The sequence below is a fragment of the Myotis brandtii genome, unplaced genomic scaffold, assembly GCF_000412655.1.
Source record: "Myotis brandtii unplaced genomic scaffold, ASM41265v1 scaffold327, whole genome shotgun sequence".
NCBI classification, from domain to species: Eukaryota; Metazoa; Chordata; class Mammalia; order Chiroptera; family Vespertilionidae; genus Myotis; species Myotis brandtii.
This window is the reverse complement of record NW_005362585.1, coordinates 254,627-266,501: the sequence shown is the minus strand read 5'-3', so window position 1 is coordinate 266,501 and position 11,875 is coordinate 254,627. Positions and strand designations below refer to the sequence as shown.

Below are 11,875 nucleotides of genomic sequence, written 5' to 3'. Positions count from 1 at the left end.
GTTTGTTAAGTTATTTTCAGATTACAAAGGGCCGGGCCTTTCACATGCAAAAGCCTCTGCGTATGGCTTGGGTGGGGCGGGGTCTCAGGGGATCAAAAGGGCGGGCCGAGCGAGCCAGCAGTATGGCTGCTCTCAGTCCTGCCTTCAGAGGTCCTGGCAATCGCCGCAAGTGCCTCCGAGAGAAAGCTGCCCTCGAGTTCCGACCGATGCCAGACAGTCCCGTTTCTCCCATATGAGTCTGGGTCCCGAGAGACTCGCCCGGAACTGGAGCTCAGAGCCTGAGACTCCCTCCTGATTGAGAAAGACAATCGTGTCCTCAGCCGCCAGCCCTCTCCGCATGCACCTCCGCACCTTTGTATTTACTTCCGCACCGCACCTCCTCTGAGTCTCGGTATGCTTTTCTCTTTCAGAAAAGGAAACATTTAAATAAGTTATTTAAACAGTTCTCTACTGGAGTGGTTTTTTTAAAAAAATATTTTAAAATTAATTTCAGAGAGGGAGAGAAAGGGAGAGAGAGAAACATCAATGATGAGAGAGAATAATTGATCAGCTGCCTCCTGCTCCCCACAATGGGGACTGAGCCCCCTCCCTGGGCATGTGCCCTTGACTGGGAATCAAGTTGTAATCTCCTGGTTCATAGGTCGATTCTCAAACACTGAGCCACACCAGCCGGGCATCTGATGGAGTGATTTTTATCCCCATTTTATATCTGTGGAAACTGAGATTAACCAGGAGAAACACATCGGCCAACATCTCCCCAGTGGCCCGGTTTGAATGACTCTGAAGCCCAATTTCCATCCTATTCTCCATTAAGGTTGCAAGAAACTTAAAATTATTGTTCCAGAATTCTCTTTATTCAGTTGGATCATTCCTCAAGTATCTGGTGGCCAAGTATTGTCTGTGTTGCCTTCCAGGAATCTTGGGACCTTTGGCTTATTTCTCAGGAAGTGACCCTTCCATGAGTGGACAGAAGCCAGTTATTTGCACGGTGTCTTCAAGGCACATGCTCTATGCCTGGGATGTGCAGGAGGTGAGTCTGGCAATGAGCACACAGGTGACCCCTACCTGTGGCCACCCTGTCCCACAGGCAAAGCCAGTGCTGGGAGGAAGGTGCTACTCAATTGGTAACAGAAACGGTTTCCAATTAGGTCTTCTAACCAGTAACCTGCGACTTTTTCATTTAGACTATAGCATGTAGAGAATTCACTTTTTAAATTTTTTATCCTCACCCAAGGATATTTTTTCCAAAAAGAGAATGGAAGGGAGGGAAGAGAAGGGGGGAGAGAGAAAGAAACATCGATGTGAGAGAGACACATCAATTGTTTGCCCCCTGCAAGGGCCCCAGGCTGGGGAAGAGCCTGCAACTGACGTATGTGCCCTTGACCTGGGACCCTTCATTCTGCAGGCCAGAGCTCTATCCACTGAGCCACACCGGCTAGGGCTACATAATTCCTTTTTTTTAAAAAAATATATATTTTATTGATTTTTCACAGAGAGGAAGGGAGAGGGATAGAGAGTTAGAAACATCGATGAGAGAGAAGCATCGATCAGCTGCGTCCTGCACACTCCCTACTGGGGATGTGCCCGCAACCAAGGTACATGTCCCTGACTGGAATCGAACCTGGGACCCTTCAGTCCACAAGCTGATGCTCTATCCACTGAGCCAAACTGGTTAGGGCCATAATTCCTTTTTAATGTTCACTACCCCTCAAAAAGCTGAGATGTGTAGCAGAATTTTCTTAATTCTATTCCCAGAAAAAATACACCTGGTTTGGAGGAAGCTTCCACATAAGCCCTGGCAGGATGCACGCCCCGCACGTGGGAGAGTCCCCTGAACGCAGACAGCATTACTCTCGTTTCCAGGGCGTTATGATCTGGTCCAGCCCCGCCCAGCAATGCCACATCAAGTGTCTGGCGACCCTGCCGCAGAGATCGCTTGCAGTCACCATGGATGCATGGAACACCATCAAAGTGTGGAACTGTCGGGATGCGAACCCTCTGGCGACGCTCACCATGAGCACTTGCTGCGTTTCCTTGGAAGTCTTCCTCACGGATGGCGGCGCCTTCCTGCTGGTGAGCGAGCCCTGCATCTGGAGGGGCCACAGTGCCCACAGCGCCCACTGCCTTGGCGGGTGGTGGGGCCCCATGATGGTCACCTCTCAACCTGCCCTCTTCTCTCTCTTTCTTTCTTTCCCTTTCCTTTCCTTTCCTTTCCTTTCCTTTCCTTTCCTTTCCTTTCCTTTCCTTTCCTTCTTTCCTTTCTTTCTTCCCTTTCTTCCCTTCTTTTATTTTCTTTCTTGTCTAAAGTTTTACATATGTCTCTTTTTTCCCCATTGACCCCCCCCAGCCACTCCCACCCCCAAGGGCAAGGCCCCACCGGCCCAGTGTGTGTGTCCATTGGTTATGCTAATATGCGTGCGTACAAGTCCTTTGGTTGCTCTCTAACCCCTCTTCCCCTACCATTTGTCTCTGGATCTATTCTTGTTCATCCAATTATGTTGATCATTATATCCCACATATGAGTGAGATCATGTGATATTTCTTTCTCCGTCTGGCTTACTTCGCTTAGCATAATCCTCTCCAGGTCCATCCATGCTGTTGCAAATGGTAAGAATTCCTTCTTTTTTATAGCAGCGTAGTATTCCATGTGTAGATGTACCACAGTTTTCTAATCCACTCATCTGTTGATGGGCACTTAGGCTGTTTCCAAATCTTAGCTATTGTAAATTGTGCTGCTATGGACGTAGGGGTGAAATCAGAAACGCCAATCAGAAAGGACATATCGATTGGTTGCTGCCTGCATGCACCCTAACCAGGGCACCTGCAACTGAAGTACGTGCCTTTGATCAGAATTGAACCCAGGAGCTTTCGGTCCTCAGGCTAATGCTCTATCCGCTGAGCAACACCAGCTAGGGCTCAACCTGTCTTCTTGCAGCATCTCTATTATCACATCCTCTCAGAGTCACAACATGCCAATGAATATTGGCCATACAAATCTTTATACTATCTTGGCCTTTGTTATACCTCAGGTACATTTCCTCAGTAATTCTTCTCAAAGAAAAACACCAACCTTCTTGTATTATTTTTTATCTAGTTTCTTCTTTCAAGTATGTCTTATTGTGGAGGACATGAACTTGGACAGGGATATCATGTAGGGAGAGACGTGGGTTTGGGGAGACATGGAGAAAAAGTAGAGTGTTGATGTGCAAATCAGTCAGTAGCCTGGGGTGGCTTCAGGGCTTAGAACATTTTATTCCTTGGGATCATCCCAGTGACCTTGTGGGGCAGGCTGGTCACATGATTGAAGAAATGGTGGTACCGCCCTAACTGGTTTGGCTCAGTGGATAGAGCGTTGGCCTGCAGACTGAAGGGTCCCAGGTTCGATTCCCAAGGGCACATGCCCGGATTGCGGGCTCAATCCCCAGTGTGGGGCATGCAGGAGGCAGCCAATCAATGATTCTCTCTCATCATTGATGTTTCTACCTCTCTCTCTCCCTCTCCCTTCCTCTCTAAAATCAATAAAAACATATTTAAAAAAAGAAAGAAAAATTGTGGATTGGTTGCCTCCCGTAGCTAGGGTTTCACGTCTCCTTCTATTGACGTGGTGGTGGGCGGTGCTTTGGTTTCAGATCGGTGACTTTTACGGGGACATCTACACACTGACGTTGCCTGAGTTAAAGAGCATTTCTCACGTGAATGCATTGGAGTGCCCTTTGGACTATCTGCACAGCTCTCCCAACAGGAAATGGATCTTCGCCTGCGGGACCCACCTAGGCGTATTGCCAAAGGTAGGGGCTGCCCGGTGTGCCTTGGCCTCAGGAGGAGGGGGTCAGGGTTCGGAGGCTGGAGGCAGGAAGCATTAGCCAACAGGCAGAGCTCAGCGAGGACCAGTCAGACCGCCCCCTCCTCTCAAGGCCACAGAACAGGCAGCATTCATTCCTAGAGCCAAGAAACACTGTCCTTGGGAGCAACAGCGTCCATTCACAGAGACAGATGTTTGTGAGTGAAACTTTGCGCATGGGGCCTGCGTCGGCCAAAGGGATGGAAGAGGGTGAGAGAGAGACCAAGAAGTAGGACCTGGGTCACGTTGGCTCTCCTTACATGACGGTTAGCTGCCTGGGCTGGACAGTACCAAGCCCAGAAGGAAATAGAAGTGCACCGGCCTCTGAATGTCTCTGTGAGAAAGTGGTATGTGAACAGGCCTTATTTTCATTTTCTTTTTTAATTCTTACCTGAGGATATTTTTCCCACTGATTTTTAGAGAGAGTGGAAGAGAGAGGGAAAGACAGAGAGAAATATCAACGTGACAGAAACACATGGATTGGTTGCCTCCTGCTCGAGCCCCCATCAGGGCCCAGGCCAGGGAGGAGCCCACAACTGAGGTACATGCCCTTGGCCAGAATCAAACCCAGGACTCCTCAATCCACAGGCCGACGCTCTATTCACTGAGCCAAACCGGCCAGGGTGAGCAGGCCCTTTTACATGGTGCATGTGCATGCGCACCAGAGGGCAAGGAACTCGGGGAGGCAGCAGCAAAGGCGGATCAGCCCTTGACAAGTCCTCCAAGAAGGGAGATCCTACTTGGCCAAATGCAACCTGATTGGGGGTTGGGGATCCAGTGTGGCCACATGCTTTTGGAACCCAAGGGAAGCTTTGGGGACTCTGCTCTGTGTGTGACCATGATGGGCAGGATAGAAAGACAGTGAGTGACAAGCAGTGACTATGCAAGGCTTCCTGAGATTCAGAATAAAGCTTTGGCCACAGTGGGGGATTTTTAAAAAATTGAGTTCAGAGAGGAAGGGAGAGGGAGAGAGAGAGATAGAAACATCAATGATGAGAGAGAATCATTGATCAGCTACCTCCTGCACGCCCCCTACTGGGGATGGAGCCCGCAGCCCTGGCATGTGCCCTTGGTTGGAATCAAACCAGGGACCCTTCAGTCCGCAGGCCGATGCTCTATCCACTGAGCCAAACTGGCTAGGACAGTGGTTCTCAACCTGTGGGTCGCGACCCCTTTGGGGGTCGAATGACCCTTTCACAGGGGTCGCCTAAGACCATCGGAAAACACATATATAATTCCATATTGTTTTTGTGATGAATCACTATGCTTTAATTATGTTCAATGTGTAACAATGAAATTGGGGGTCACCACACCATGAGGAACTGTATTAAAGGGTCGCAGCATCAGGAAGGTTGAAAACCACTGGGCTAGGGCCACCGTGGAGGATTTTTAAGGAGGGTTTCCTGGTGTGGCTCCTGCACTGAGACGCTGTAACCACTCACTGCTCCTGAACGCACACGCACTGGTCTCTCCTCAGGTGTTTCTGGCGGAGTGCTTACTGAGACCGGCCGTCGGCAGGGCCCCTCTGTTCGTCTCTCTGCCATTTGCATTTTGCAGCCAAGCCCGCTGGGCCCTGATGTGCGTAAACAGGCTGACAATTATGTTCCATAGAGACATTTTGAGGACAGGGTTCACCACCTTTGATCTGACAGCTGAGCACACTGGGGGCAGCACAGCCATCGAAGGTAGGCTAAGCTGCCTTGTCTCTCCTGCCAATCACACTCGCTCTCATGTTAAGCCAGTGATGGCGAACCTATGACACGCGTGTCAGAGGTGACACACGAACTCATTTTTTTGGTTGATTTTTCTTTGTTAAATGGCACTTTAATGTATAAAATAAATATCAAAAATATAAGTCTTTGTTTTCTCTGGTTGCAAAGATCAAAACATTTCTATATGTGACACGGCACCAGAGTTAAGTTAGGGTTTTTCAAAATGCTGACACGCTGAGCTCAAAAGGTTCGCCATCACTGTTTAAGCTATAGACGTCTGTAAATAGGCCAATCTCTGTGCAGGGGCAGGGGCTTTCTTAACTGGAGGCTACCCCGTGCCTGTCTGACTGTTAAAAAACCCCCCACATTTTTATGATTTCGGAGAGAGATAGAAACATCCACGAGGAGAGAGAATCGTGGATCGGCTGCCTCCTGCAGGCCCCCTATTGGGGATCAAGCCTACAACCTGGGCATGTGCCCTGATCGGGAATCAAACCGTGACCTCCTGGTTCATAGGTCATCGCTCAACCCTGAGCCATGCCGGCCGGACGAGAGTCTAATTTTTCATTCAGGGTAAGGATATGGTTCTGACTACAGGACCCAAAATCTGCCTGGTCATGTGTGCATATGTTTTACATGAAAACAGCCCGTCAGATTGCAAGCTTCATGCTGTCACCTGGTATGTTTGTTCCTGCTTGGATGGGAGTCCGTGACGGAACCACGATTGTCTTTGAATGCGGTCCACGCCTGTTTCTCTTCACCATCGAAGGCCTCCTGCTGACAGAATTTTGTGACCACGAGAACATCATCTGCTACTTATGGACGGTATGTATGCCCTTCTCCTCCCTGCACTCGGTCTCCAACGTGGACGCTGGGCCGCTCACCCTGGGTCTCCTTTGCAGGACTCTGTCCACGTCCTCACCACATCCAGGGATAACTACCTGCACCTGTACATGTGGGACAAGGAAGACTGGCATCCGAGCCTTCAGAGCTGCTGTCACCTGGAGCTCAGAAAGGGTGACATTAGGCCAAACTGGTAAGCCCTGCTTTGTAACTTAAACTCTTCCTAACGATTTTAAATGTCTACATTAAACAAATTAATCAAGGGTTACTAGGATTAAAAAAAAAATTTCTTTGCCCTAGCCCAGCGGTTCTCAACCTGTGGGTCTCGACCCCTTTGGCAGTCGAACGACCCTTTCACAGGGGTCGCCTAAGACCATCCTGCATATGAGATATTTACATGACGATTCATCACAGTAGCAACATGACAGTGATGAAGTAGCAATGAAAATAATTTTATGGTTGGGTCACAACATGAGGAACTGTATTTAAAGGGCCAGAAGGTTGAGAACCACAGCCCTAGCCGGTTTGGTTCAGTGGAGAGAACGTCAGCCTGGGGACTGAAGAGTCCCGGGTTTGATTACGGTCAAGGGCACATGCCTGGGTTGCAGGCTCGATCCCAGTAGGGGGCGTGCAGGAGGCAGCTGATCAGTGATTCTGTCTCATCATGGATGTTTCTATCTCTCTCCCCTCCTCTCCCTTCCTCTCTGAAGTCAATAAAAATATATTTTAAAAAAGATTCTTTGAGGATATATATAACTAGACTTAAGCCCCCAAAGAGAATTGCTTATTCTTGAAGTCCACAGCTTTTGCAATAGATTTCAAAGGGCTTTCCAAAATGGCTCTCAGTTTATGTTCCTACAAGTGCTGTGTGAAGATTCAGCCTTGATGTCCCATCTTTACTTGTAAGGTTCTCGTTTGTTTTAGTTCATTAGTCATTTGAGTTGCTTCTTTCATGAACTGCCTTTATCTTTATTTTACTTATTTTTTCTAGATTGCTTGCCTTCATCTACATTGTTTTTCTTTTTTCCTTTTTAGAGAGAGTGTAAGGGAAGGAGGGGGGTGGGGGTGAGAGAGAGAGAAAGAAAAAGGGAGAGAAAGAAATATTGATATGAAAGAGACACATCCTGTCTATATGTCTCTCAATTTATTTAGGTCCACTTTGGTTGCCTCTTGGAGGTGCTCCGATCCAGGCCAGGGATGGAACCTGCAACCCAAGTACATACCCTTGGCTGGGAATCAAACCCATGATCCTTCGGTGTGTGGGCTGACGCTCTAACCACTGAGCACACTGGCTGGGCAGTAATCGGCATAAGTTTGCCAGGTCTACAGTTACTCAAAACCAAATCCAAAAGTGACTTCTAAGATCAAAGGGGTAGTTGATTTGAAGGGAATATTTATGTCTTTGTCAGATTCAAATTTAGTATCGTCAACAATAGACCTACTTCCCCTTTTGTCCACTTGAGGATGTTGTTTTGTCTTTTGGCAGCTATGACCCCATAGCGATCTGTGACAACACGAGCATAGTGTGTGTGGTGTCAAAGTGTGGTGGAGCCACCGTCCTGGTGATGTATTCTTTGAATATGTGATACGGAAACTAATGCAGTTCACCTGGCATCAACTTCCTCGTTGTAGTAAAGAGAATTCTATTTGCAAACCCAGAATGATTATTTTAGTGATATTAAAAAAAAACCCAGCAGTAATTTATAACGAATCAGACACTGTGACAGATACCACAGATCACACACTAGTAAGACAGAGGGTGGGGAAACATATCCTTTGCCCGTGCAATCAGGGAGAGAGGAAAATACTAAGGTAGCAGAATGTGAATGGTCACACAAATACACAATTCCAGACAATTCCACAGAAGCAACTTACAGGGCAGTGGTTCTCAACCTGTGGGTTGTGATCCCTTTGGGGGTCGAATGACCCCTTCACAGGGGTCACCTAAGACCATCGGAAAACACATATATAATTACATATTGTTTTTGTGATTAATCACTATGCTTTAATTATGTTCAATTTGTAACAATGAAAGTACATCCTGCATATCAGATATTTACATTACAATTCATGACAGTAGCAACATTACAGTGATGAAGTAGCAATGAAAATAATTTTATGGTTGGGGGTCACCACAACATGAGGAGCTGTATGAAAGGGTCGCGGCATTAGGAAGGTTGAGAACCACTGTTATAGGGGAAAGCGCGGGTTTAGGTTGAGGCTGGTTTAAAAGGGAAGGCATCTGTGTCAGGTAGTCTGTGTTCTTGCCTGTAAGGAACCCAACTAAATCCTGTAAAACTTAAGCCAAAGGAGATGTATTAGAAAAATATAGAGGTTCATATCGAAACATAGCTGGAAGAGACTCAGGATATACATGGCAATAAAAATGCTCAAAAAGACCGAGAAATAGAAAATACATCAAAAGCTCAATCACATGAATGTGCATATCCCCAGGGCCATTGTAATGGATATGATAAAGAACTGGCCCCCATCCTTGTATCACTAGCTCAGGATTCCGAGTTCTGGGAGCGAGTCCTAACAAATCAAGCCTAAAACACAAGGGCCTACTCTCCTGACTTTATGGGGAGGGGAGGGTTGGAAGAAAGATGATCTGAGGGGTTATAGATAGTAGTCTAATGGAAATGTAATCTCAATGGGAGATTTCTCCAAAGAGCCATGTGGGTGTCTAAGTTAAGTGCCTACTCCTCTCTGTAGAAACAAATTTGAAGCTGTTACCAGGAGGATAGGAGAAGGAAAGCTCACTGAAGGGTCTATGCCAGCGGTTCTCAACCTGTGGGTCGCGACCCCTTTGGGAGTCGAACGACCCTTTCACAGGGGTCGCCTAAGACCATTGGAAATCACATATATAATTACATATTGTTTTTGTGATTAATCACTATGCTTTAATTATGTTCAATGTGTAACAGGGAAATTGGGGGTCACCACCACATGAGGAACTGTATTAAAGGGTCGCGGCATTAGGAAGGTTGAGAACCACTGGTCTATGCAGAAGGGCCAGGTTGGGCGGAGAAGATGACCTGAGATGCATTATAATCAGTCCCCTGTCTGATTGATTCAGAATCAAAGGAAGTCTGTGTGGCTGGAGTCAGTGATGGGGAGTAGACACCAAGACAAGGTGGAAAGTCAAAGTGTCAACTCAGAAATTTGCAGGATGTAACTTAAATATTTAATATATTAAGTTGAATGTAAGATTATTTTGTTTTCTTTTGTGTTTTGTAGCAAAGGAGAAAAAAGACCTATATATTTTTAAAATATATTTTTATTGATTTCAGAGAGGAAGGAAGAAGGAGAGAGAGATGGAAACATCAATGATGAGAGAGAATCATTGATCGGCTGCCTCCTGCAAACCCCCCACTGGGGATCAAGCCCACAACCTGGTATGTGCCCTTGACCAGAACTGAACCTGGGACCCTTCAGTTCGCAGGCTGACGCTCTATCCACTGAGACAAACCGGCTAGGGCAAGACCTATATTTTTTAGACCTGTTTTTTTAAGGAGTCTTTTCATTGCCATTTAGAAAATTGATTTAAAAGTAGTCATAGAGTCCTGGCCCATGTGGCTCAGTTGGTTGAGTGTTGTCCCATGCACTGAAAGATCGCCGATGCAATCCCCAGTCAAGGCACATGCCTGGGTTGTGGGCTCCATCGTTGGTCAGTGTGTGTGTGGTAGGCAGTGGATTGATGTTTCTCTCTCCCTCTTCCTTCCTCTCCCTCTAAAATCCATGAAAACATATTTTAAAAAATAAAAATAAAAAATAAAAGTATCCATAGTGACTGAAGAGAGCCAGTTGAGCCATTTTCTTTCTTCTTCTTTTTAAAAATATTTTTATTGACTTCAGAGAGGAAGGGAGAGGGGGAGAGAGATAGAAACATCAATGATGAAAGAAAATCATTCATCCTGCACGCCCCCTACTGGGAATGGAGCCTGCAACCCAGGCATGTGCCCTGACTGGGCATCAAACTGTGACCTCCTGGTTCATAGGTTGAAGCTCAACCCCTGAGCCACGCTGGCCGGGCGAGATTTGTGCATTTTATTGAATGCATCGAATCCAAGGCCAGGATTCCTCATTCTTTATATCTCTCAATCTAGTGTCCCATTCCTTGCCATCTGCACTCTCCTGAAACCCCTTAGTACACATGCAAATCACAGTCATTATGGCATCCTAATTCCCCTTTAATTTACCAAAGAGGGAGGGCCAGAAACCAATATGCAAAGGCACAAGGCTTTATTTAGGCAGTCAGCAGTTTCTGGAGGGTTCCTAAGAGTCCTGCTTGGTGTCCCAGTAGAATGGCTGTGCAGGATTCAGGATAAAGTGCTGTATATCTTTTGAGCTGGGAAACATGAACACGAGTATCAGTACCTTGGAGTTTTATTGCTGTGTCAGCTGTTAACAGTACCTGATGCCTTTTCCATGATTTGAGATAATACAGGGGCAGCTTGTACCTGTTGGTGATAAAGCTGGAGGCATTGTATGAGTTCCCTGTGGTAATTAGTCATATTAGCTTGTAATAGGGTAGAGTCTAGGATTGGAAGTACTTTCTAAATGTGTCAGGTAACTCATTATCAACTCAGAAGGAGGTAACTTGTGGATCCTAGAAGGGACAGATCTTATTGCCATCAAGGAAAATACTTTAGGCCACGCACGTTGAAGGGGTTTCTGAGCACTTTGACAATTTTGGTAACGTGGGGATAAGGACACATATGTAATAACTTAATCAAAAAGAATTCTATTAGTTATCTGCACTTTCCTAAATTTATGGATGACAAGGATGGCGCCATTCTAAGAGATAAGAATAAAAAATTACGTTGTGACGGTGTTTTGTATCTTTCTTATTTATTTTAAAAATATATTTTATTGATTTCAGAGAGGAAAGGAGAGGGAGGGAGAGAGAGAAACATCAATGATGAGAGGGAATCATTGATCAGCTGCCTCCTGTATACCCCACACTGGGGATTGAGCCCAAAACCTGATCATGTGCCCTGACCGGGAATCGAACCGTGACTTCCTGGTTCATAGGTCAATGCTCAACCACTGAGCTACACTGGCCAGGCTCTTCTCTCTTATTTAGAAACTGCCCAGGTGTCCAAAGATTACTTATTAATTAACCGAATTTATATAAGGTCTGAAAGTTATTCTAGTTATGAGAAAAGAAGAAAAGAACTTAATTCCAAGATAAAGAGCTTTTGCTATGACTAAATCTTTAAAAATTAGTTTACCATTGGGACCTTCAAATTTCAATTTTAGCTAACATGTGAATCCATGTGATTTGTAGCAATTTAAAAATTTCATAAAATTAAAGTCTTCACAAAAGATGTTATTCCATTTAGCTGTTCATATGTATATGTATTCATATATATTCATACACACACATGAAGTTATGGAAACAATGGTAACTTAACTCATAAAACCAGTGTGGGAAAGTCAATTTAAATAATTAAACCAAAATATTGTGCTGACA

At 45.8% G+C, this 11,875-nt stretch overlaps 1 protein-coding gene across 1 annotated transcript in view; it reads left to right on the top strand.

The window, feature by feature from the left end:
- The window catches only part of LOC102243644 (F-box/WD repeat-containing protein 12), a 10,311-nt gene extending 2,226 nt beyond the window's left edge, over window positions 1-8,085 (top strand). The window contains exons 2-8 of the mRNA XM_014543485.1: window positions 915-1,030; window positions 1,864-2,073; window positions 3,630-3,788; window positions 5,319-5,526; window positions 6,200-6,378; window positions 6,456-6,589; window positions 7,883-8,085. Of these exons, the coding sequence (XP_014398971.1) occupies window positions 915-1,030; window positions 1,864-2,073; window positions 3,630-3,788; window positions 5,319-5,526; window positions 6,200-6,378; window positions 6,456-6,589; window positions 7,883-7,982 (1,106 nt within the window). The 3' untranslated portion in view covers window positions 7,983-8,085. The remainder of the gene's footprint in view (window positions 1-914; window positions 1,031-1,863; window positions 2,074-3,629; window positions 3,789-5,318; window positions 5,527-6,199; window positions 6,379-6,455; window positions 6,590-7,882) is intronic.
- The last annotated feature ends 3,790 nt before the right edge of the window (window positions 8,086-11,875 follow it).